Raw genomic sequence first — 24958 nt, 5'->3', positions numbered from 1 at the left:
TGGTCTTTTTTTTTACTCTTTCAACTTTGAACTTGATTTGAAGAAACGATAATAATCATTGTTTATTATCGATTGATAATTATCGATAATGATTAGCGACAGCAATCATTGCTTTTCGGCATTAACGTTACATTTTCGGGCGGTTTGACACTCTGAAAATTGATCGGCTGTATAAGTCATTCTATGATCGTCAAAGAAGACAATTCCTACAAATATTTACATATTCCCAACTTTCTCTGGAATATTTGGATTGAACAAAATCATTACATAAGTCAGGGAAAACTGCTTTCGTTTTACCATCTAACATAAAAGTAAACATCTGTTCAGATTCTCAAATGAAGAATTCGAATATTTAAATCGAACAAAATAGCTATATAGTCTTACCTCATTTATTGCACAAAAATTGAAATGTCGTCAAAACGAGTTAGACAAACGACTATTCGGGAATTAAATATTCGAAGGACTCTAAACCAATTGCAAATTACATCATTAGGCTTTTTAATTGTCTATAAAAAAGGCAAGAATAATTTTCTATGTCAATTCGAACTATATTTGCAGAAACAAATTGAGTGTGCTTAGTGCGTAAATTTAGAAATCGGAAGGGATAAAACGGGCATAGAAAGTTATCATTGCAGTTCAGAGATTGGACGCACTTTGCTGGATGTGTATAGATCATCAAAATGATCCAGTCATTCGCTAACGGAAACAGAAAATAGACAACAGAATCTTAGGACATTTGCTATATTTGTGCACTTCACGTGCTACACAATCCAGTGATTTGATGATGAAACTGTTTATCTCCGAAAAAACAGAACATTCGTGTAGCTAAAATTGCACTGTGAGACAAATCAAAGTTCCAACTGAAAAGGAAAGAACAGTACAAAAGGTTTCTTTTTTTTTGTTAAAAAACGTTCACTTAGAAATTGACTTAATGTTCTGCCTTTTATATAATTATGCTATGTACTTTCTGTATTACATATTCAGAGTCAGTAAGTTATAACTATTACAGGAATAAAAATGTCCAACTGATACTACAACTTGATACTCGGATAAATATGAGAAAATCTTTAGATTTCAAAAAAAATAAAAAACAAATATCTAAACTTTTTGTAAATAACGTAATGCGAAAAAAGTATGATATCATTCGACGCAAATGGGAATCTAACTTTCTCATCTGGAAAAAGTCGTTATCGAATGGTAATAAGTGCAAGGAATATAGCAAAAATATTTTTGAAAACTTTTCGACATTACTTAATTGACGAAGATTTCGTTCTACTCTTCCAAATTAAATTTTGGCGATCAAAACGTTTTCACATATTTTCGAAATATTTTTTTTCAACAATTAAGTTGTATCCAAGACGAATCCATCGACGCATTCTTTGCGTTTATACGACCTTCCAGCTCCGAGATAATAATGAGCAACGTTTGACTGTTGAGAATTTAGAAACGGGACCCAAAAAATTTTGAAAAAAATCGGATAAGGTAATCTTACGTAGTATAAGAAAATCGAAAATATCGAGGTCTGGAGATTGCCGAATGCACGTGGTAAGACTCATGAACAAATAATTCAGGATTCACCTTTTGAAAAACTTTCAAAGTTTGGAAATGACAAAATATTCACAAGACAATTTATGTGCAATTGATTCGGCTGACCATGCACTCAGAAAAATGATTCATTTGAATAGACCTCATCCCTACACGTACATTTCCGGTAAATAATAAACCGCCTGCATTTATGCAATTCAGTTTACATTTCAACTGAATCCGCCTGCATTTCGGCAACTGAGAGTACATTCTACCGATCGTTATTTGTTTCACTGTTCACGATTGGCCGACTCTTCACTTTCTTCGAATTCGAGAGGATTTAAAATTTTTCATCGATTATTCAAGGAATCGCAATTTTGGTGCAATCAATAAAAATATTTCACCGAGAACTTAATTGAAACCAAATAACTACGTAATCGATGCCTTTAGTAAATATGGTGAAGCTTTTGTCAGACAGAAGCATCGTGAAAATGGAATTATCCACGGTTCGTTTTTCGTTACTGTCAATTTCTCATCTCTTTTTATTTCACGGCTCAAAATCAGTTACGACTTATAATCGCTTCGTTGGGAGTTTAACACGATGATGCAACGGCATCAAAATTCATGATGTTCCTGAAGCTCAATGCTAGTTCAGTGTTAGGAGAAATTCCGAGCCTGTAACCGAGTTTGGGAAGCTTGATACGATCTCTTATAGATCGTAGTATAGATGAGAATAGGTAGGATTTAATTACTGATATAATCTGAATCGGAATAATTTTGGAAGGATTGCAATAAGAGTGGTCATTTTAGATTGTATCAAAAATTGGCGGTTGGTTGAATTAGAAATTCGAAAACTCGACATCTTGCATATCGTTGCCGGACCTCAACGTTGGAAGTGGTAAGAACGGTAAGTATAAAACCCTCGATGCTCTGCTAAAGTGTCATCAGATCGAAGCATCACGTCAACGATCATCCATCGAGTTACAGTTTCGAGTTTGGAACCGCATCGTTGAACGTGATTTTCAAGATGATCAAGACCGCGACGATTTTACTCGCTCTCGCGATGTGCGCTACAGCCTCGTGTAAGTTCTCGTCACCTTTTATCGATTCCCATGGTTGCCTCATCAATATTCTTAGCTGCATCGTATTCCATAATTTCATGCCGGCCATTATTAAAATATCAAAATTCGGGCTTAGTGTTCCACAGAGCTGCTTCAAACTCTGGAAAGAGAACAGCATTTGCTTTCTTTCCAAGTTCGAGACAGAATAGTGAAATCATTCTACTTTTGACCAACATTTTTCGGCAAAGTAAAATTGTTTAAAAGTACGCACGGAACTCCAAATGTCTTGCATCGTCAATTGTAAAAAAATCGTATTCGCATATCAAACACATTCAGCTGGAGACACTTTGACCTCCTTCACCCTAGGCCTAAATTTGTCCCTTAAGAACAATTACTCGTCGACTTACTTCACACGTTGTTCCTTTCAGTCCAGAGAGGATCCAACGGTGGACAACAAGGAGGCAGATGGTCCCAAGGTGGACGACAAGAAGGATTCGGTGGTTGGCAGCAGAGAGGAATCGGCGGACAGGGAGAATCCCGTTGGCAGCAAGGAGGAATCGGCGGAGTACAGGCAGGAAGTGGCGAACAAGCAGGATTCGGTGGACAGCAAGGAGGATTCGGTGGTTGGCAGCAGAGAGGATTTGGAGGACCGGGAGAATCTGGCTCGCAGCAGGGAGGAATCGGTGGAGCGCAGGCAGGAATTGGCGAACAAGCAGGATTCGGTGGACAGCAAGGAGGATTCGGTGGTTGGCAGCAGAGAGGATTTGGAGGACAGGGAGAATCTGGTTGGCAGCAAGGAGGAATCAGTGAACAAGGTGTAGGATTCGGTGGACAGCAAGCAGGATTCGGTGGAAAACAAGGAGGATTCATTGTTCAGCAAGTTGGACTTGGTGGCCAAGAAGCGGGATCCAGTGGATTGGAATCATTCGGTAGACAGCAGGGAGGATTCGGTTGGCAGCAAGAAGGACTTGCTGGACAGAGAGGAGGGTTTGGCAGACAGCACGGCAGATATTTGTACTAGAATCGTTGAGATGGTGGCTGACAACATGGATTAATGTACGGGAAATGGTCTTTATTGTTTTAGCATATACGAAGACAACCAAATTTTACTGTCAATTATTGCTCGCCCTTTTTCTCAATGTATAATCGAACTGAAAGAGAAAATGGGATTACAGTAATACATAATTATGGATTTAGCACAAAGCACCCTGTTTCGTCAACGTATTCCTTCACCTTCACCTCAATATTTTATTATTCCCTTCTGTCGTTACATTAACACGAACTCGAATACAAAATTTTGTGATTCAAACTAACTATTTAAATCTTAATATTCGATTAAAAGTCAACTGTGTCATGCAGTCTCAGACTTTTGGTAGATCAGGCCGCGTTAAAAATTTGTAGTACAAGAAAGAAAAAAAACTTCGGTCAGAACAACTATGAAATCCACAGAAGAATTAATTCGAATAACCACGTTGTGAAAATGTGTCGTAATTACAACGTACTTCGGTCTGTTGATATGAATTTACTTTTTTAGTTCTTCTTCCATTTTTCTTGCCAAACTATCCTTGAATACGGCGTGAATAGCGTCAGTACATTGATGTAAAGAAAAATTCTTCTAGCTCACGACTCACTCTTCTTAATACAAATTACTGGAATCTCTTGCGAAGGTGAGTTTCTGAGAACTAATAATCGGCAAAGTGTCAAGTGGATGTTCAAATAACGATACAATAATAAAATTATTCTTTCGTGAAAATATAGTAAATTCTGTGGAATATATTATCTCACCGTTAACCGCAAGTATTCGATCAGCGAATCTATACAGTTATAGCTGCTGAACAAACGGCTGTTTGTGCTAGGCGCGAAAAGTTATTGCTCGTTTAATTTCCGCACATTACCATCGGGCTTGGAGTTCGGAAGGGGGCAAGACGACAAGTATAAAACCTCGAATGTACTGCCAAAGATTCAGTACCAAATATAAACGTACCTACATACGTTACATCGCGTCTTGCGCAGTTTAAACTCACGTAATCGATTAAAATTATCAAGATGATCAAAACCGTCACGATTCTACTCGCCCTTGCCTTGATTGCAACTGCAATGCGTAAGTAATTTTCGCCTTTTTTCGTCAAATCCCAAGTACCCAAGTTTGGTTTCATAAAACGTAATCCAATAGAATATTGTAATACGTTATACATTAAAAAACGTTACCAGAAATTGATTTTTCGAATTGAAATCTCCGTTAGAAAACGAACGTTTAATTCTTTTTCACGTGAAAATGAAACGTGAACTCACTTTTTCCATCCCTTAAAATTAGCCCAATTCGGGATCGGTTTCGGAGGCGTTGGTGGATTTGGAGGAAGTCAGGGTGGTTACGGTCGGCAACAAGGCGGTGGATTTGGCAGACAACAGGGTGGAGGATTCGGTGGGCAGAGTGGGCAGCAAGGAGGATACGGGGGAGGTTTTGGAGGAGGATATGGCGGACTGCAAGGTGGAGGATACTCCCGTTAAATCGCCGTTCGTGGGGCCGGATGCGGGAGCATTAAATTAAAAACCGTTGTGTAATTGCAGTATTGGATGAAAGCATGTAATAAATGGTTTAAAACAAGTCGTTATTTCTTACTTCTCTTGTGACAATGAACTGAACGATAGAAAATACATCTATAGTTTGGATTAATTTCGCCTAATTTAAAAAGCCTGTAACCAGATTGACAGATTGGTAAGAAAAACAGCGAGTGTCAAGTATCGAGTGGCTATCAGCGATCGGGATATCAATGAATTAACAATAGATAGGAAATCATTCCAACTATGGATAGTGGATAGTGGATAGTTGTGTGAAAATTGGAGAAGGTGGAATACAGAGTATTTTTACAATCGTTGAAAAAAAATGACGGGCACAGTTATATCAATGCTTGATCGATTAATTACTTATAAAGCAAAATAACAAGCGTGAAAAATAACGTGTAGACAAAATGGCGATTTTAGTGTAAACATTTTTGGTTTCCTTTTGATTATTACAATGTCTCTAAGATTAATAATCAGGTAAATTAAAATATCGATTCAGCGTTATTTTCTACCATCGCTTGAAGATCGAGTTTAAATAATTAGCTTCTCATTTGAACCCGGTCAAATGAAAAACACCTTCAAAACAACCAAAGCTTATCTCATACCCCTAATTATTGGATTCGTCATTATTCATGCATACTTGTCTTTCAAATTATCAATTATTAAGTATATTTGATTAACTTTGGCAACTACAAAGCGAAAAGTTAAACACACCTGCGTTCTACTTGGAGTTCGTGCGAAATAAAATAAAAAGTTTCGCTATGCTTGAGCTTAGTTGAAATGAAAAACGTAGTATTCGTTAATTAATGCTTAAACAGTCCAGAGACGCGCACGCTGGTCTGGAAGTTGTTGGAATAGCGGTATATAAAGCATATTTGTACGACCTAATTAGTCATTGACGAACATGCCAATAAAATGTGTTGATAACAAGTTTTTTCAAATCAACGATAGTGAGTCCTACCGGAAACATGTTACACATTATTGAAACGAAGCTTAGGGGGGCGGAAGGAGGTCTCACAATAAGTATAAAACACCGCAGGAATCGCTGTTGAAATATTATTAAATCGAAAAATTTTGTCAAAGTTTATCGACTTCACTGCTCTTCGAAATTATATCGTGTTTACAATGTCCAAGAGCGTTACGATTGTGTTCATACTCGTGCTGATCGCTGCTGCAACCCGTAAGTTTGTATCATTCATCACAGAACCTTCAAATCTTCCAGGTTTTCTTCAAATGAATAAAACCATTGCATGTAAAAATGAATTGTTAGCGCAAAAGTTATATCACGTCGAACACGAGTTATTACAGTTACCCACTTAGTAAGACTAAAACTGTTTGTGCAAGTATTCTGGTAATGACTCGTCAACTCACTTTTCTTACTTCTTAGCTTTGTACGGACCGCAAAACAGTTACGGTAGTCAAGGTCAGGGAGGACTAGGATTTGACGGTCGACATCAAGGAGGAAGATTTGGAGGTGGATTTTATGGAGGGGGGATATGGTCGTTGATGTAGCGGTTGATAAGACGGTTCTGAAGACGAAAAATTGATTGAGTCATTGAAAAAATGATGATAAAATATGGAGCGTCAGATATTTCAGTATTTATTCTAGATTGTGTTAAAATAATAAACTGAAAGATAGAATAATATATTTTATATAAAAAAAACTCATTGATTGTTTTTTTTTCTCCTCTTCAGTTTCCCCATTTATATTCATTTTCAATATCAACTGACCGTAACGGTGGTTCTAGAAAAGGAATATGGATGATTATTTCTTGTAGGCTTGAATATAGCGATCAGATGATCTGTTCTTAATCCGAGAATGATTCCTTTTTGTTGTTCTAATTCCTCGCTCTTCGCACCGTCCGCTAATTGTTTGCTTATCACCAGTGTTTGAAGTCCAATAAAATTGGAGTGCGAATATGAGGTGATAAAATATTTTTTATTCACATATATCTATGTGTTAAAGTTCTCGTTTAGCAATTTCCGAAGTAATCGAAAATTTTGGAATAGTTGAAGCGGTACCGAAGTAGTCAGCACCCAAGAATGATCGCCGGCCAATAGGTCGAGTTGTAGATGTAACATATTATGACATTTCGGAAGTGAATTATGAAAACCGAATTACCGATAAAAGTATTCTTCGTGAATTTAATGCTGGGAGAAATCCGAAGTATATATAACCGAATTTCGAAGGTTAGATAGGATCTTCGATCATTTAAAACGAGACGGAAAGTTAGAAAGTTGACGCAATTTTGCTGCCGATATAATCTATATTGGATTAAACTAGTCAAGCTTACCAAGGAGACGTGGTCATTTCAGATTGTATCAAAAACGAGCTGCTAGGTGTTTGAAACATTCGTAAGCCTTGATGTGCTACAAATTGCAGTCTATTTTTTACTTCGGGAGGGGCAAGAACGGTAAGTATAAAACCCTCGATGCTCTGCTAAAGTATCATCAGATCGAAGCATCACGTCAACAATCATCCATCGAGTTACAGTTTCGAGTTTGGAATCGCATCGTTGAACGTGATTTTCAAGATGATCAAGACCGCGACGATTTTACTCGCTATCGCGATGTGCGCTACAGCCTCGTGTAAGTTCTCGTCATCTTTCATCGATTCCCATGGTTGCCTCATCAATATTCTTAGCTGCATCGTATTCCATAATTTCATGCCGGCCATTATTAAAATACCCACATTCGGGCTTAGTTTTCCAAAGTGCTGCTTCAAACTCTGGAAGAGAACAGCATTTGCTTTCTTTCCAAGTTCGAGACAGAATCGTGAAATCATTCTACTTTTGACCAACATTTTTCGGCAAAGTAAAATTGTTTAAAAGTACGCACGGAACTCCAAATGTCTTGCATCGTCAATTGTAAGAAAATCGTATTCGCATATCAAACACATTCAGCTGGAGACACTTTGACCTCCTTCACCCTAGGCCTAAATTTGTCCCTTAAAAACAATTACTCGTCGACTTACTTCACACGTTGTTCCTTTCAGTCCAGAGAGGATCCAACGGTGGACAACAAGGAGGTAGATGGTCCCAAGGTGGACGACAAGAAGGATTCGGTGGTTGGCAGCAGAGAGGAATCGGCGGACAGGGAGAATCCCGTTGGCAGCAAGGAGGAATCGGCGGAGTACAGGCAGGAATCGGTGAACAAGGAGGATTCGGCGGACAGCAAGGAGGATTCGGTGGTTGGCAGCAGAGAGGATTTGGAGGACAGGGAGAATCTGGCTGGCAGCAGGGAGGGATCGGTGGAGCGCAGGCAGGAATCGGTGAACAAGGAGGATTCGGTGGACAGCAAGGAGGATTCGGTGGTTGGCAGCAGAGAGGATTTGGAGGACAGGGAGAATCCCGTTGGCAGCAGGGAGGAATCGGTGGAGCGCAGGCAGGAATTGGCGAACAAGCAGGATTTGGTGGACAGCAAGGAGGGTTCCGTGGAAAAGTTGGAGGATTCGGCGGACAAGGAGAATCTCGTTGGCAGCAAGGAGCAATTGGTGGAGCGCAAGCGGGAATCGGTGAACAAGTTGTAGGATTTGGAGGACAGCAAGGAGCATTCGGTGGGAAACAAGGAGGAATCGATGCCCAGCAAGTTGGCTTCGGTGAACAGGAAGTAGCATTTGGAGGAATAGGAGGACTAGGAGGACTAGGTGGACTAGGAGGATTCGGCAGACAGCACGGAGGACTTGGTGGTAGACAGCAGGCAGGTTTCGGTGGACGGAATGCCGGATATGCATACTAGGATCGTTAGGATTATTGCGCCGATTGAAAAAAGGCAAATGGTGTTAGCTGTCTGATTGGCATGTATGACGATAATCAAATTTCGCTATTTATATTCACTCGCTCTTCCTCTCTTCATGTACAAAATGTATTGAACTGAAAAAGAAGGAAACTGAAATAATATGTAATCGTAGATCCAACGTAATGCACTGTGTTTTATTATATTGACGCATTGTTTTACCCTGCTCTTTCCTTATCCATTTTACTCGTTTGTCATTACATGAGGACGCAGTCAACTGCAATATTTGAATATGCAGAATGGCAGTTAATTAGCAGAAAATAATCTCAGAAACCTTGGGGAAAATCAGGCCATGTCTGAAATGTGCCTTACAAAAAAATAAAAAAAACCTATAACGAAAGAGTGTATATAAAAATTTATTCTGAGAACAACATTACGAAAATGTATCGTTATTGCAGATCATCGGATAACGAGCCACGTTTCTTTCAATGAATTTGCTCTATTTTTATTTCTACAATATCAACCAAATTGTTATTGAACACGGTATTAATGGTGTACTTGCACAATATATTGAATGAAGAAAATATTCATGTCATCCTTTTTGAGTAAACTTACAATTGCGAGAAATGTCAAGAGGGAGATTAAATAACCAGGGTTTAGGCAAAAAGAAATGTTCCATGAGAATTCTATGAAATAGATTATCTCACTATCAACCGCGTGATTCGCACAGAGATTAGACTTCCGGTGGGGACAAAAGAACAAGCATAAAACCTCAAAGTTTTTATCATAATCAACCCTCAAGGATATTTAAATCCGCAAAAGTTGTTCCAAGGTAATTTTTTCGTAAATTTGATTTTTTTTAGTTAACAATTGAAGTAAATTCCTTGTAATTAAACCTCTAGTATAGTTTATTGCTCAAATGACACCCCGCGGTAATTCATTCCAACACAATTTTCAGATATTGATAGTTGTTGGATGTTTTTTCAATATAAATTTCGACACCCTCTGACAATAAATTATAACAGAAAGTAAAAACGCATGACCAGCAGAAATCGGATTTTCGCATTGAGACGGTCATCAAAACGAGGTTCTCTGATTGTTTTTGTCACACATACTACAATGCGTATCCGAATGAATAAAAGTGTGTTTCGACTAACTCCTAATTTCTTATTTTCACTATAATAATTGTAAAGTAATCAATGAGAGAAGCACATTGTTTTATCTGTCTGTACGAGGAATAAAATGCCTCTAGAAAAACTAATATGGTTTACCTCAGACTTGTAATGTTATGCATCATTGACATGTATGTACACCTTTTAGATCGTTATATATCCATATTAATGACATATTTAACCAGCATTACGAAGACGGCGTCATATTTGGTAACTGCAGACCAAAAAGTTAGATATTTGATCTTCGTTAAAGTTCAATTATTACTTTCCAAATTGTCAGAGACTCGATAGCACGTAGTTGCCGATAGTCAACACTCGGTCAAAAAAGATGGAAAGCTGATCCGTATGTTATTAAAATTACACTACATGTACCTGACAGAAACGAATTTGAGCGAATTGAGCGAAGATATCGACAGTTAAGGATGGTAAGGATGTCGTTTCATCTGCGTGTGCTATCGTCAGTGCAAAAACCACAGGCACACGTTTTTCAAACGGATTTTTACTCTTTTCCTTGCCTCTTATTCAAACGGCACCACCCATTTGTCCTTGATTTATTCAACACTTGATTTACTGTGGAAAATATGTACCATACGAAAATAATACTCGGAATTTGCTAGGTTAATGTTCAAATCGTCCCACTACATACAACGCGTTTTTACTGCAAATCATATCATCTTTTCGGCGTTTCGTTACCTAATATTTCGGATTCGATACCGTTTGAATCGCCTTCATTCGACTACGTTATTTTATTTAAGCAGATGAATAATTATTACTGAACAGGTTATTCTGCCTTGATTCCAGACGGGCTGTGGCAGACTAATTGGATTGAATTCTTGGAATAAAAGTGATTCGACTGATTTCTAATTATCGAATGCTTTCTTTAAGCTTAACGAATACTCACAGAGTAAATGATTTTGACCTCATTCGAACTCATCTCTAAGGCTGTCGATGCCTCTAATCTGTACCTTAAATTCGCGGATTGGCCAGTCTTCGTTTAGATAATATCTGTTCACCTAAATTTTTCTACGATATTCCATGCACCGTTAATTTGTGAAATGTCATTGCTCTTATTTATAATTCTATCTTGCTTCGGCAGATCATATCGTATCGATGAAACGCACCATTCTAGCTAAAAATTCCAGACGGTTTGCAAATGGTCTTGCGCTTTGTTTTAAGCACCAGAATATGTTTAAAAAAAATTCATTTGTGCCAATGGATTATAGCGCGACATTATAATCCAAACAATTCAAACATCTGCTCGCAGTGTATGCGTACCTTGGATTGCTTATGGTTAGGGATCCTTAGGGTCCGGATCCACGTAATGTCCCGGTATGTACGAGTATTATGTGCATACGGTCTATTAAATACACGTAGTCACGACCGCAGTAATGATCACACCAGCGATAAAAATGTTGAGACGAGTTCAATACTAGGAGAAATCTGAAGCCTGTAGCCAAGCGAAGATCGTTGGATAGGATCTTCTATGAATGGAAGAAAGATGGAAAGTTAAAAATTCCCCGAGATTTCGTTGCCGATTTCATCTAGATTGGAATAATGTGACCAGGCTTACGAAGACGATGTCGTCCTTTGAGATCGTATCGAAAACTGTTAGTTATATCAGAAATTCGAGACTTGTATGTGTTGCACATTATCACCAGATTCCGAATTCGGAAGGGGTAAAAACGAAAGGTATAAAACTCTCCATGCTCTGCTAAAGTATCATCAGATCGAAGCATCGCGTCGACGATCATCCATCGAGTTATAGTTTGAAGTTTGGAATCGCATCGTCGAAAGTGATTTTCAAGATGATCAAGACCGCGACGATTTTACTCGCTCTCGCGATGTGCGCTACAGCCTCGTGTAAGTTCTCGTCATCTTTCATCGATTCCCATGGTTGCCTCATCAATATTCTTAGCTGCATCGTATTCCATAATTTCATGCTGGCCATTATTAAAATACTAAAATTCGGGCTTGGTGTTCCACAGAGCTGCTTCAAACTCTGGAAAAGAATAGCATTTGCTTTCTTTCCAAGTTCGAGACAGAATCGTGAAATCATTCGACATTTTGCCAATATTTTCTGCGAAAAGTAAAATTGTTTAAAAGTACGCGCGGAATTCCCAAAGGTTTGCATTGTCAATATGCGAGAAAATCGTATTTGCATTTCAAAAAAAAGTTGCCTAAAGTTGTCTCTTTAAAACAATTACTCGTCGAGATACTTCACGTACCTATTGCTTCTTTCAGTCCAGAAAGGATCCAGCAGTGAGCAACAAGGAGGCAAAGGGTCCCAAGGTACACGACAAGAAGGATTCGGTGGTTTGCAGCAGAAAGAATTTGGCAGTCAGGGGGAATCCCGTTGGCAGCAAGGAGGAACCAGCGGAGCACAGGCAGGAATTGGTGGAAAACTAGGAGGGTTTGGTGGTCAAAAAGAATCTCGTTTGCAAGAAGGAGCAATCGGGGGAGCACAAGCGGGGATCAGTGAACAGGTGGCAGGATTCGATGGAAGGCAAGAAGCATTCGGCGGAAAACAAGGAGGACACGGTGGGCAGCAGATCAGACTCGGTGGACAAGAATCAGCTTTTGGTGGACAACAAGAAGGATTCGGTGGAAAACTAGGAGAATTTGGTGGACAAGGAGAATCTCGTTGGCAACGAGGATCTATCGGTGGAGCGCAAGCGGGAATCACTGAACAGGTGGCAGGATTTGGTGGAAAACTCGGAGGAATTGGTGGACAGCAAATTAGACTCGGTGGACAAGAAGTAGCACTTGGTGGACTGCTAGGATTCGGTGGTCAGCAAGGAGGATTTGGAGGACAACAAAAAGTATTTGGTATACAAGGAGAATCTGGTTTCGATCAAGGAGCAATCAGGGCAACCCAAGAGGGAATCACTGAACAAGTTGTAGGATTTGTTGATCAGCAAGGAGCATTTGGTGGAAGGCAAGAGGGATTCGGCGGACATCTAGGATTCGGTGGACACCAGGGAGCATTCGGTGGGCAACAAGGCTTCAGTGCCCCGCAAATTGGACTCATTGGCCAGGAAGTAGCATTTGGTGGACAACAAGGATTCGGTGCTCCGCAAATTAGACTTGTTGGACAGGATGTAGCATTCGGTGGACACCAAGGAGCATTTGGTGGACAGCAAGGATTCGGTGCCCCGCAAATTGGATTCGTTGGACAAGGAGTAGCATTCGGTGGACAACAAGGATTCAGTGCCCCGCAAATTGGACTCGTTGGACGGGACGTAGCGTTTGGTGGACTAAAGGCATTCGGTGGGCCGACAGGATATGGTTGGCAGCAAAGAGGACTCGGCGAACAGCGAGGAGGATTCGGCGGACAGAACGGCAGATATATATACTAGAATCGTTAATACGACGGTCGATGGCGTAGATTAGATAACAGCAATTGATGCTCACTGTTTGATTAGCACGTATGCGACGACCAATCTTCGACATTCATTACTGTATACACGTCCTTTTTCTCCACGCATAAAATGGACTCGCAGAGAATAAGGGAACTCAAATAAGACATAATCATGGATTTATCACAATGCACTTAGTGCCTAGCCTTTTCATCGTCCAGCTTCGCCCTTCGGATCGAAGAGGACAGCTTCAAGTACTTTCACGGGTTTTTCTTTCGACATTGTAAAATCGTCACTCACAGTTTTCCTTTCACGTTTCTCTTCCTAAATTATTAACATTAATGCATTACAATCTTTATAATTCGTTTAATTTTTAGTTACGATTTTAACATTAAATTTTTTTACCACTTTAAAAACTTAGTTATTGTGTTATATTATTTAAACATTCGTTAGTACCTAAATATGATCAACCCAACACCACTTCCCAATATTTTATACAGATTCAAAGCCAGGTAAGTCATGCAGCCTGAAAAATTTTTGAAAAATTATGTCCTGCACAAAATTCACGCTCCAGAACAAGCTTTGCCGAATGCAACTTTAATACATAAGTTGTACATGTAAGTCTGCAGAGTAATGAATCGCGGGTCTTTCAATTTCTTGCCTGCGATCAATTTACTAATATTTTCTACCTTGCTCAGGCTTTTCCATTGACTTCGCGAAGATTTTTACGCCCGTCAAGTTATCGCTCAACTTTACTTCGTCCACGAAAGTGCTTCGATTTTATTAAAAATACCCAAGTATTTATTCCTTCCCAAATTCCCCTTCTTCATAGTATAATAATTGCAATAATAATACGTTAAATTTACTACGCTAATTTTCGAATCGTCACACTAGATACAACTCACTTTTAACACAAATCGTATTCAGCGTTTCGTTATCTAATATTTCGGATTCGATAACGTTCGAATTGACTTCATTTAATTATTAGTTATTTAAACGAACGAGGTTATTATTACTGAACAGGTTATTCTGCGTTGATTTCAGACATACTATGGTAAAATAATTGAATTGAATTTTCGAAATAAAAATAATTCGATTGCTTGCTAATTGATGCGATATAATTAAAGCGAATGATCTTGACCTCATTCGAACTCATTTCTGAGGCTGTCGGTTTCTCCAATCTGTACCTTAAATATTCGAGGATTAAGCTACTCTTCGATTAGGTAATGTTCGTCCACCTGAATTTTTCTAAGATATTTTACATGCAATTAATTTGTGTAATTTCGCCGATACATTTCTCTTATTTATTATTCTGTTTTGCTCCGATTGATCGTATCGCATTGATAAAACTCACCCAATACCCATATGGCCTATATAGGTGGATATCCAGTTAAAAATTTGTATTTTGGTAAGCTTGAATCTTAATCGATACTAGCTTCAAAATGGTATCCCTAGTATAGCTGATTGTTGCGCGGGCTCACTCGAGTGGATGAGCTTTATTGTCAGTGGTTTAGCAGATATTTATAAGATTGTGGAAGATAAATGACTACCCGATAATTGTGCTTGTATGCATCTTAATATATATATTATCAATAATGATAGTCCACCCGGTGAATCTCGACATCCAGTTAATAACGTTGTTAATGGGTATTAACTGTTGAAAAAACATGTTATTCAAATCTATGTACGAATACATAATTAGCGTTGCGCTGGTTCTCATGATAGGATCGTTGACTCAATTGGGTAAACGTTTTCAGTAGGTTTTGGAAAAATTCGCATGATGCAATGTCTCAATACACACGAGAATCTATAACTCTGCAATAAATTCTATACATCGTGGATCACGTCAGTCGGCATACCGTTGACATAAAATAACTAAACATTTTAAATTTTTCTACTTATTACCATAAAAAATGACCGATGAGGCTTACCGAGCAGATGACCCAGAGCCCAGGAACTACGGAGCGCAAATCTTGGACGTCGATAATCACCAGGCAGAGGACCTGGAGTCCAGGAACTCGTCGAATCGCCAGGTCGACGAATCTAGAAAAAAAAAAATATATTTCGGTAACGTCACTTTCTGGACATCCGAAATTTGGTTTCGAACTTTAATACTATGTATGATGTATGATGATATGATGATGTATGATGATGATGATGATGATAATGTACGATACCTAAAGTCAGCCGAATACTCTGGACGGTTTGCAAATGGTCTTGTGCCTAGTCTTAATCATCAGAATTTGTTTTCGAATATTTCGAAGCTTGAGCTGATCATGATATACATTATAAAAATATGCATCTGTTACAGTGAAAGTTGAAAATTCAGGTATTGTCAAGAATCCCTAGGGAATACTAATATTCACACAAGGCCTTTAGTTAAAACGGAGAATTTACCACGACCGTTGAAGACAAAATTTCAAGTAGTCACTCAATGTTGTTGGTATACATAAGAAAAGATAGTCTGGCTGTGGGCATTATTTACTGGTCTGACAATCAATTTACTGTCTGCGCTTGCTCAGTGTGCATCATTTCTATGTAAATATATAAAACGTCCGTTGACAATAGTATTGTTACAAAGGGTGTGAAATCACCCGTTTTTCCCCTTTCTAATGATCTAATAGTTACCACAGATGAAAGACATGCAAGAACTTCTCATATGCTATGAAATGAATAAGGTTGCTGCGCCAATCAAAATTATTGTGAAAACAATCTTGTTAAATTTGATAAAATAAAAAAATAATTATTGCCAGGAAAAGAGATGGAGCTCTTGACGCATTGTAAAAGTATATGAACAAAAAAAAAAAAAATAAGGTTCTGTTTAAGTGTAAAGGGTGTCCCATTTTAATCAATCCAGTCAAATATTTTGAAAATCAATAATATTAGAGAAAAATGCTTCAGACAAAAGTTAGCCGAATTCATTTTGCTACACATCCCGCCATTTTCGGGATATTGAATGTAGAAGCTTTTTTTTAAATGGAACTCGATTTTCAACATTCGGCAGGCAATAACGAATTTTCGACGCGTTGAACAATTTCTAACGAAAGTTTCGTACTTATTGATTATATGTATATGTTTTCGTAAATACGAGTTACGAACAACATTTTATTCCAAGGTTCCTAAGGAAATAAATAGATGTTCTTTTGAAAATAGTTGAAATAAAAACTTTTCAGAAAGAAAGCATTAAAAAATTGTTCACAAAAGTTTGAAAAAAATGATGATATATTAAAAGAAAAAAAGGGGCACTACAGCAGGAGTATAAACGAAGTCTGGAAGGAACCTTCGTAAGAACATGCTTTAATTCGTAAGATCGCATATTACAACTTTGGTCTTGTGAAAAGAATCGACTTTAATTTTTAAAAAATGCTCCTACATTCGACATCTTAGAAGTGACGCTGCCTGTGACAAAACGAGTTCCGGAAGATCTTCTCTGAAAGATTTTTCGAAACACGTTTAGTTTTCGAAATATTTGACTGGATTGATAGAAATGGGGCACCCTGTATGATGATTTCAAATTCGTTGCAGAATTTTTTATACAAATTAATCTTCAAATTTTCGCCAATTTTGCGTGACGTGCAAAACAATACTTTTCCTTACGTGTGCGTGTTCCACTTGCGTAATCAACAAGCAGTTACGATACTGCCCTAAATAGACAATTACCATCCGGAATAACTTCGATCATTCTTCCTTCCATTTTACCGATTCTAATCACTTTGAATATACATTTTTCTCAAATTTTGAAGTACAAATTTATCATGAAAACATGTGAATTACATAAAGAAAAAAACTTTGGAAACATACCTTCGCAGCGTCGTCGACAAGTTTTAAAACCGCTAACTTCACGACTTTTCCCTGATCTTTTTATACATAGAGATAACTACGAATAAATTTAAGAGTTTATTGGGTATATAATCGTTGTATCATTTCCTTTTCTCAGACCCCAAGGTACTAGTATTCATCTCATCCCATAGACAAGGTTCTGCCTCTTTGTGAATCTAGCTAAAGGCTTTCCCTAATGATTGCCGACATTCACCAATAAAAGTGAAGGAAAACCTTCGGCAGAATCACTTTAACTGAAAATTTCAGGAATCGCTAACATTCCCTAGGGATTATTGCCAATCCCTGAATTTCCAACTTTCACTCTGACATATCGGTGGAGTATACATATTCACAGGTGTTATGTGAGAACGGCCTATTAAATACGTGTAGTGACGACTGTAGTAATGGTCACACCAGCGATAAAAATGTTGAAGCGATTTCAACGCTAGGAGAAATCTGAGGCCGGTAGCCATTGAAGAAGGCAGGACAAGATCTTTCATATGAATAACGAAAAAGATGGAAAGTTAAAACGTCCACGTAATTTCGTTGCCGATTTCATCTAGATTGGAATAATGTGATCAGGCTTACGAAGTCGACGTGGTCCTTTCAGATCGTATCAAAGACTGTTAGTTGTATCAGGAATTCGAAAATTCTATGTATCGCACATTATCGCCATATTCCGAATTTGGAAGGGGTAAAATCGGTAAGTATAAAACCCTCGATGCTCTGCTCTGCTATCATCAGATCGAAGAATCCCGTCAACGATCATCCATCGAGTTACAGTTTCAAGTTTGGAATCGCATCGTTGAAAGTGATTTTCAAGATGATCAAGACTACGGCAATTTTACTAGCTCTTACGCTGTGCGCTACTGCCTCATGTAAGTTTTTGTCAAATTTGTCAATCTTCATGCGTATAATGAAATCAATATTCAAAGCTACATCCGTATCACATACTCACATTGTCTATCGGTAAAAAATAAAACCCACAGTCAAGTTACTGTTCAACAGTACCGCTCTAAACTCTGAAACCAGTGCAACAATTGCTTTTTTCTAAATTACGTATATAGTGATAAAATCACTCGAGATTCAGCTCACGCCTTCTGGGTAAATTGAAATTGTTCCATCCCTGACCGTCACCCAACTAAATTAAATCTGTATGGAATTGTTCTTCAGATTGTACGCCCAGATTGAATTTCCACCGACTTGAACGGTCAATTTGCACAAAACTCGTCTTTGCATGTCGGACACACCTAGCGGGAGACACTTTAATTCAATTCATCCATTTACCCAAAATCTTCCCGTTGAAAAAACTCGTCGATTTACTCCACCATTAATTTCTTTCAGACCAGAGCGGATCGAGCAGTAGGCAACAAAGAGGTAGAGGGTTCCGAGGTGGAGCACAAGAAGGATTTGGTGGTTGGCAGCAGAGAGGATTCGGCGGCCAGGGAGAATCCCGTTGGCAGCAAGGAGAAATCGGTGGTGCGCAGGCAGGAATCGGCGAACAACAAGGATTCGGTGGTTCGCAGCAGAGAGGATTTGGAGGACAGGCAGAATCTGGTTGGCAGCAGGGAGGAATCGGTGGAGCGCAGGCAGGAATTGGTGGATTTGGTGGTCAAGGAGAATCTCGTTTGCAACATGGTGCAGTCCGTGGAGCGCAAGCGGGAATCAGTGAACAAGTTGTAGGATTCGGTGGAAGGCAAAGAGAACTTGGTGGGCAGCAAATTGGACTCGGTGGACAAGAAGTAGCTTTTGGTGGACAGCAAGGAGGACTCGGTGGAAAACTGGGCGGATTTGGTGGACAAGGAGAATCTCGTTGGCAACAAGGAGCTATCGGTGGAGCCCAAACTGGAATCACTGGAATCACTGAACAGGTGATAGGATTCGGTGGAAGGCAGGAAGGATTCGGTGGTAAGCTCGGAGGAATTGGTGGACAGGGAGAATCTCGTTGGCAACAAGAAGCTATCCGTGGAGTGCAAGCGGGAATCACTGAACAGGTGGTAGGATTTGGTGGAAGGCAGGAAGGATTCGGTGGTAAACTCGGAGGAATCGGTGGACAGCAAATTAGAATCGGTGGACAAGAAGCAGCTTTTGGTGGACAGCAAGGAGGATTCGGTGGAAAACTAGGAGGATTTGGTGGACAAGGAGAATCTCGTTGGCAACAAGGATCAATCGGTGGAGCGCAAACTGGAATCACTGAACAGGTGGTAGGATTCGGTGGAAGACAGGAAGCATTCGTTGGAAAACTCCGAGGAATTGGTGGACAGCAAATTAGAAACGGCGGACAAGAAGTAGTACTTGATGGACAGCAAGGAGGATTTGGAGGACAGCAAAAAGTATTTGGTAGACAACGAGAATCTCGTTTCGAACAAGGAGCAATCAGGCCAATCCAAGAAGAAATCAATGAACAAGTTGTTGGATTTGGTGAGCAGCAAGGAGCATTTGGTGGTAAGCAAGGAGGATTCGTCGGACAGGAAGTAGCATTTAGCCGACAGCGAGGAGCAATCGGTGGAAGACAAGAAGGATTCAGTGCCCAGCAAATTGGACTCGGTAGACAGGAAGTAGCATTCGGTGGACAAGAGGCGGTCGGTGGACAGACAGGATTTGGTTGGCAGCAAAGAGAACTTGGCGAACAGCGAGGAGGAATCGACGGACAGAACGGCGGATACGTATACTAGGATCGTTCATACGGCGGTCGATGGCATCGATTAGATAACAGCAAATGGTGCTCACTGTCTGATTAGCACGTATGCGACGACCAACCTTCGACATTCATTACTGTATACACGTCCTTTTTCTCCACGCATAAAATGGACTCGCAGAGAATAAGGGAACTCAAATAAGACGCAATCATGGATTTATCACAATGCACTTAGTGCCTTGCCTTTTCATCGTCCAGCTTCGCCCTCCGGATCGAAGAGGACAGCTTCAAATACTTTCACGGATTTTTCTTTCGACATTGTAGAATCATCACTCACAGTTTTCCTTTCATTTTTCCCTTGCTATACTCTTAACATTAATGCATTTTAATCTTTATAATTCGCTCAAATTTAGTTACGATTTTTGTATTAAATTTTGTATTACTTTAAATAAACTTTAATATTGTGTTACATTATTTGAACATTTGACAATAGCTCATCCTGATAAAACCAACATCACATCCCAATATCTTACGCGCATTGAAAGTTAGGTTAATCGTGCAGTTTGAAAAAGTTTTGTAAAACCAAGTCATGCACAAAATTCCACCCCGAAGAAAAAGCTTCGGAAACAGAAACTATAAAAATAAATTATACGCTTAGTCTGCGGAATAACGAATTATGTTAACAACATTGCGCAAATGCGTTATAATTGCAGATACGAAGAAACGTCTAATACAAAAGCTCTGGGATTCAAAGGGTGAAAGAATTTGACGGTTATCGTATAAATTGTAGCAAGTCGAGCCGTTGACGACAGGTTAGAGTCAACTTGGTTTTATTTCAATGGAATGGTATATTTCTCTTTTGTAATCTGGAAGTGCATCGAATTCTGCATTGAAAATTATTGGCATTTAAAATGACTCAACCTTGATCGCTCTTGAGATGCGAACCAGACAAAGCGGTAAAAAGAGGGCTCCGCAAGGTACCGGTTATGCTGTTTCAATGCAATACGATACCGTATAATACGAGCCGGTTCGAGACGGGAAGCTAATTGATTTTTTCATGAAACTCGATCCTCAAGGCTGGTTTGTCTGATATTTTTGCGGTTGATGAAATAATATAACTAATTTAGCCTTCGTTATTTCTGACAACGAAATGACCAACAAAGCGCACATTACTTCGGAAAATAGAATATTTATTTTTTACAACGATCGCAAGTTTGTATTGAAGTGCTATTGAGAAGAGAAATATTGAGAGAGAGAGAAGAAAATTTAGAAAATACTAGACAGATTAAAAGTACCCTTAAATTTCATTGCATCAAGTTATAGCGATTGTCGTTTCAAAATCGGAAGTGTTATTGAGCTGAAAACCTTATTGGCACATTTTCGCTGTAAAAACAGTAATCTGTGCAAATTTCAACCGAATCGCATCTTTGCTCGCATACAAAACCTTCTGAGAATATGGCAAATGTATAAGATACTCCGCTCACTAAGAATAACCTAAAAATCCGCGTAAGACTAGAAATATTTATAACTGACCGAAAAATGAGGTTGCCTATTTCTTAGCGAATGGATTATGAAACAATGAAGGCAATGAAAGATGCTCGATGATAAAATATCGGTTTGTTCTGAATATGAAAAATTGATTGACATCAGGATTCTGTTACATGATAAATGATAAGAAATCGAGCTTCAAATATTTCAACACTTGTTTTACATTCCGTTGGAATGATAAAATAAAAAGTGAAATAACTTATTTCGCACAAGTCAATCGTTTATTATTTTCGTTCTTCAGACTCCCCAGATTTAAAGTTTATTTGCAATGACAACTTACCATAACATTACTTCTATTGATGGAAGTCTTATGTTTTAGATCCTCATCTTTGTCTACCTATATTGATGAACAGTTTTTCACAGTTAAATCCCGTCTGAAGAGGAACCTTCATTTATACGTAGACTTGGCATACAGAAAGTGGAAAGCACAATACGACCAATTTGCAAGAGAAACGACAAGTCCGATAATCAAACGATCTCTTTCTGATTATAAAACGACAATTGTTAATCCAATCCCTTTAATAATACTTAATACTAGTTACTTGTTTAATTAACCTTTGAGGTTCAATGAAACGATGGTACATATTTGAATTAGAAAAAATAATGGTTATACGTCACGCGATTTTTTCATACATGCACTGTTCGACGTGAATCCGTTCAGACCGAGCTTAATGAGTGAACATTCAATAATGGTTATAGTCAAGCAGGTCGAGCAGACGTGCGTTATATGTTATGATATTCGACGGTGATTTGTGATAAACAAGCCACAAATAAAACGTTCAATTATGAAGAAAAAGGTGCAGGATTCCAACAGGAGTGGCCTAGTATGCAAATGCGAGACGTTGTAAACACATTTGGATATCGGGAGGGGTAGATCGGTGAGTATAAAACCCTGAGTGAGCTGCTAAAGAATGACCAGATCGAATTATCCACATCGTCAACGTTTATAGCTTCAATTTCCGAGTTTGCAAACGCGTCGTCGATTCCACCTCTCAAGATGTTTAAGACCATCGTACTTGTACTTGCCATCGCATTGATTGCTACTGCTATGCGTAAGTTTTTTCCACCTTTATTGAATACGATATAGAAATATCTGATATCCGTTGGAACAACAGTAACCTAGTACAAGAAAACTCTTCTCTTCGGGTAGAGAGTTGTATTTTATGCAAAGAAGAAGAGATCGGCAAGAGCAATATTCGTCTTACACGGAATCTCGTACGGTTTTTGAGCCCATTACCTATACCTGGATCTATTCGGATCTTATGTTTTTCCCAGGCTTATGTCTGGTATTATTAGAATCCTATCCATGTAATAAAATTGGAATAAGTAGACACGAACGTAGACAGCGGGCACAAAAACAGCTCAAGATTTCGGATGAGCTTGTAACGATTTTAGTTTCTTCTACAATCTACGCGACAGAATAAGAAAAAAACATAAATACATAAAATCAGACACCAAGCGAAATTTAACTTTTTTGTATAATTTTTGGAACTTCGATTTTTGTTTTCTATTTCTCCACTCTTTCTTAAATTCGTTATACTATGGTTACAGTATAAAAGGGACACTCGTCGAAGGTCTATCAAACTTAGCCTGATAGTGAGAAAAAAAAAAAACACATATTAAATAAAAAATAACACACAGATGTATAAATAAAAAGATAAAACGATGAGTGAGGAGAAAATTGTCCGTAAAGTAAAATTGAGACGAGAGAGGTTTTTTAATCGGACATATATAGATACGTACAGAAGACGGTGATGATTTTAATAATGAATGAAAAAGATTTTGATTGATGTCTTTGTATTCTCGGTCCTATATTCTGTTAAAATTTCTACCTCGCCGGGATTTACGCTTCAACTCACTATTGTCACAAGCTCCAATTCCTTCACCCGACATTTTTTACGGGGAAGGTTATCACAAAAATGTTGCAACATTATTTGTTATTAACAAATATACCTGTGCCTGCAATAGCGGATTTAAACGAGCCCATCCCGCACCGGACAACAGATTTAGCCACCTTCGAAATGCTTTGCCTGAACTTATCATCGCATGGTCATTCATTTTATTTCAGTTTTTGTCTATCACTTGCAAACTGATTTCTCTCTTTTTATAGCCCAACGTGGCGGTGGATACGGAAATGGAGGCGGACAGTATGGCGGATACGGTGGGCATCACGGCGATGGGTATCGGGGACACAATCAGGGTCATGGCCAGGACTATGGCCACGGCCATAACCACGGTCACCATCGAGGATATGGTCGTTAAATCAAGAATCGATATGGCGAACCGGAAATCGTGAAACAAATAATACGTTCACCGATCGTTCGGGATGTGCAAGAGTCCTGCGTCGAGCTTCGAATTTTTCGAAAATTTTCCACCACTTTGCAACAGTCCAATGAAACCAGAAAGGACAACATCTATTTTGAATTAAAACGCACCGTGTTCTTTTACGCTTTCTTAACTTTTCGTTCTTTGTATTTTATTTTTTAATATGTGATGGTTACGCGCCATTGATGTAATACAATTATTTGTTCATTCCGTTACAGGATTTCACGAATAAAAATATGATTACATCGATTTTTGATCATGATTGTTTTGTTCTAGTACGTAAACTTGGTATATTAAATTTTTAATCGTGTTAGTGGATGGAATTAATTCTGGGTGCAGTATTGTTCGGAAGCCTTCCTTCATTTGTCAATCACTGACTATACTGAGAGAAAAATGTACCCATTTAAAATAAATGCTTTCATTAACATTAGGTAAATACTGGAACTTACGAGACTATGAAAAAATATTTCGCTCTAGAATGGCTTAATGAAATGCGACGTTACCACGTCACAATATAGCAATGAAATACTTCTATTAAATAAAGGCAATTATTCATTATTTGATTGTACATTCTGCTAATTCGCATTACAACAACAAACCAGACGTTATACCAGGTCTATGACCGAGCAGCCTCGACAGCTGATTATATGCGTATCCACACTGACAAGTCGAGCAATTCCTCCGATTGAGTAACGAGACCGTCTAATTCCAAGTGGTTTAGCAGCGTTTCACCTCTGACATTTAATACCTGATACAAGCTATTTCTGTCTCTCATAATACAGGCACTCATTGAAGAGCAAGTGTCGTTTATTTTATTGCTCTCGGTAATTTTCACATTCAAGTTTTCACTTGGGATTAAGGTATTTTCAGTGTTCTTTTTTATATAACCTGAAACTGGAATTAGGCCGTAGGCTGAGGAATGAAGGGGTTGGTATTACGAATTTTAAAAACTGTGAAAGATTACAATTTTGAAATTCTTTAGAACGAACCCGAGTCTCCTAGAGTAGTGAAGAGTGTAGAGTTAAATTTAGTAGACACGTGACAAATCTGAGGAATCCTATCCACACAAGACAAAGCGCACAAATGGTCATGAACAGAATCCAATCTTAAAAAATACATGTCCAGTCGAATTTAGAACTAATTTAATATTAGACTCTAAAGTATTGATTCTACAAACTGTGTTGCTTTACATTACGGTTTGTGTTTGTTTGATAGCTT

General features: G+C 38.6%; 4 protein-coding genes and 1 long non-coding RNA gene across 5 annotated transcripts; all 5 read left to right on the top strand.

Annotated features, from left to right (window-relative positions):
• The first annotated feature begins 2459 nt into the window (after positions 1–2459).
• LOC124213072 (41 kDa spicule matrix protein-like) lies at positions 2460–5190 on the top strand. The gene is made up of 3 exons (XM_046613919.2): positions 2460–2606; positions 3014–4686; positions 4900–5190. The coding sequence occupies exons 1-2, from the start codon at positions 2552–2554 to the stop codon at positions 3604–3606; spliced, it is 648 nt and encodes a 215-aa protein (XP_046469875.1). The 5' UTR covers positions 2460–2551; the 3' UTR covers positions 3607–4686; positions 4900–5190.
• A 2416-nt stretch (positions 5191–7606) lies between these two features.
• LOC124213070 (50 kDa spicule matrix protein-like) lies at positions 7607–9068 on the top strand. The gene is made up of 2 exons (XM_046613916.2): positions 7607–7736; positions 8143–9068. The coding sequence occupies exons 1-2, from the start codon at positions 7682–7684 to the stop codon at positions 8883–8885; spliced, it is 798 nt and encodes a 265-aa protein (XP_046469872.1). The 5' UTR covers positions 7607–7681; the 3' UTR covers positions 8886–9068.
• Positions 9069–11791: 2723 nt separating this feature from the next.
• On the top strand, positions 11792–13830 carry LOC124213067 (spidroin-1-like). The gene is made up of 2 exons (XM_046613910.2): positions 11792–11914; positions 12296–13830. Exons 1-2 carry the CDS (start codon positions 11860–11862, stop codon positions 13408–13410), a joined length of 1170 nt encoding a protein of 389 aa, XP_046469866.1. The 5' UTR covers positions 11792–11859; the 3' UTR covers positions 13411–13830.
• A 4153-nt stretch (positions 13831–17983) lies between these two features.
• Positions 17984–20336, top strand: LOC124213065 (spidroin-1-like). The gene is made up of 2 exons (XM_046613903.2): positions 17984–18107; positions 18574–20336. The coding sequence occupies exons 1-2, from the start codon at positions 18053–18055 to the stop codon at positions 19902–19904; spliced, it is 1386 nt and encodes a 461-aa protein (XP_046469859.1). The 5' UTR covers positions 17984–18052; the 3' UTR covers positions 19905–20336.
• Positions 20337–21930: 1594 nt separating this feature from the next.
• Positions 21931–24298, top strand: LOC124213084 (uncharacterized). Its single transcript, XR_006881813.2, has 2 exons — positions 21931–22467; positions 23526–24298. It is a non-coding gene; the product is annotated as an uncharacterized lncRNA (long non-coding RNA).
• The last annotated feature ends 660 nt before the right edge of the window (positions 24299–24958 follow it).

The sequence above is a fragment of the Neodiprion pinetum genome, chromosome 2, assembly GCF_021155775.2.
Source record: "Neodiprion pinetum isolate iyNeoPine1 chromosome 2, iyNeoPine1.2, whole genome shotgun sequence".
NCBI classification, from domain to species: domain Eukaryota; kingdom Metazoa; phylum Arthropoda; class Insecta; order Hymenoptera; family Diprionidae; genus Neodiprion; species Neodiprion pinetum.
This window is presented reverse-complemented; position numbering and strand designations above follow the sequence as displayed.

Coding starts and splice junctions, on each gene's coding strand:
- LOC124213072 (XM_046613919.2), top strand. CDS start 2,552: ATGATCAAGACCGCGACGATTTTACTCGCTCTCGCGATGTGCGCTACA. Junction 2,607..3,013: donor GATGTGCGCTACAGCCTCGT/GTAAGTTCTCGT, acceptor TGTTCCTTTCAG/TCCAGAGAGGATCCAACGGT.
- LOC124213070 (XM_046613916.2), top strand. CDS start 7,682: ATGATCAAGACCGCGACGATTTTACTCGCTATCGCGATGTGCGCTACA. Junction 7,737..8,142: donor GATGTGCGCTACAGCCTCGT/GTAAGTTCTCGT, acceptor TGTTCCTTTCAG/TCCAGAGAGGATCCAACGGT.
- LOC124213067 (XM_046613910.2), top strand. CDS start 11,860: ATGATCAAGACCGCGACGATTTTACTCGCTCTCGCGATGTGCGCTACA. Junction 11,915..12,295: donor GATGTGCGCTACAGCCTCGT/GTAAGTTCTCGT, acceptor TGCTTCTTTCAG/TCCAGAAAGGATCCAGCAGT.
- LOC124213065 (XM_046613903.2), top strand. CDS start 18,053: ATGATCAAGACTACGGCAATTTTACTAGCTCTTACGCTGTGCGCTACT. Junction 18,108..18,573: donor GCTGTGCGCTACTGCCTCAT/GTAAGTTTTTGT, acceptor AATTTCTTTCAG/ACCAGAGCGGATCGAGCAGT.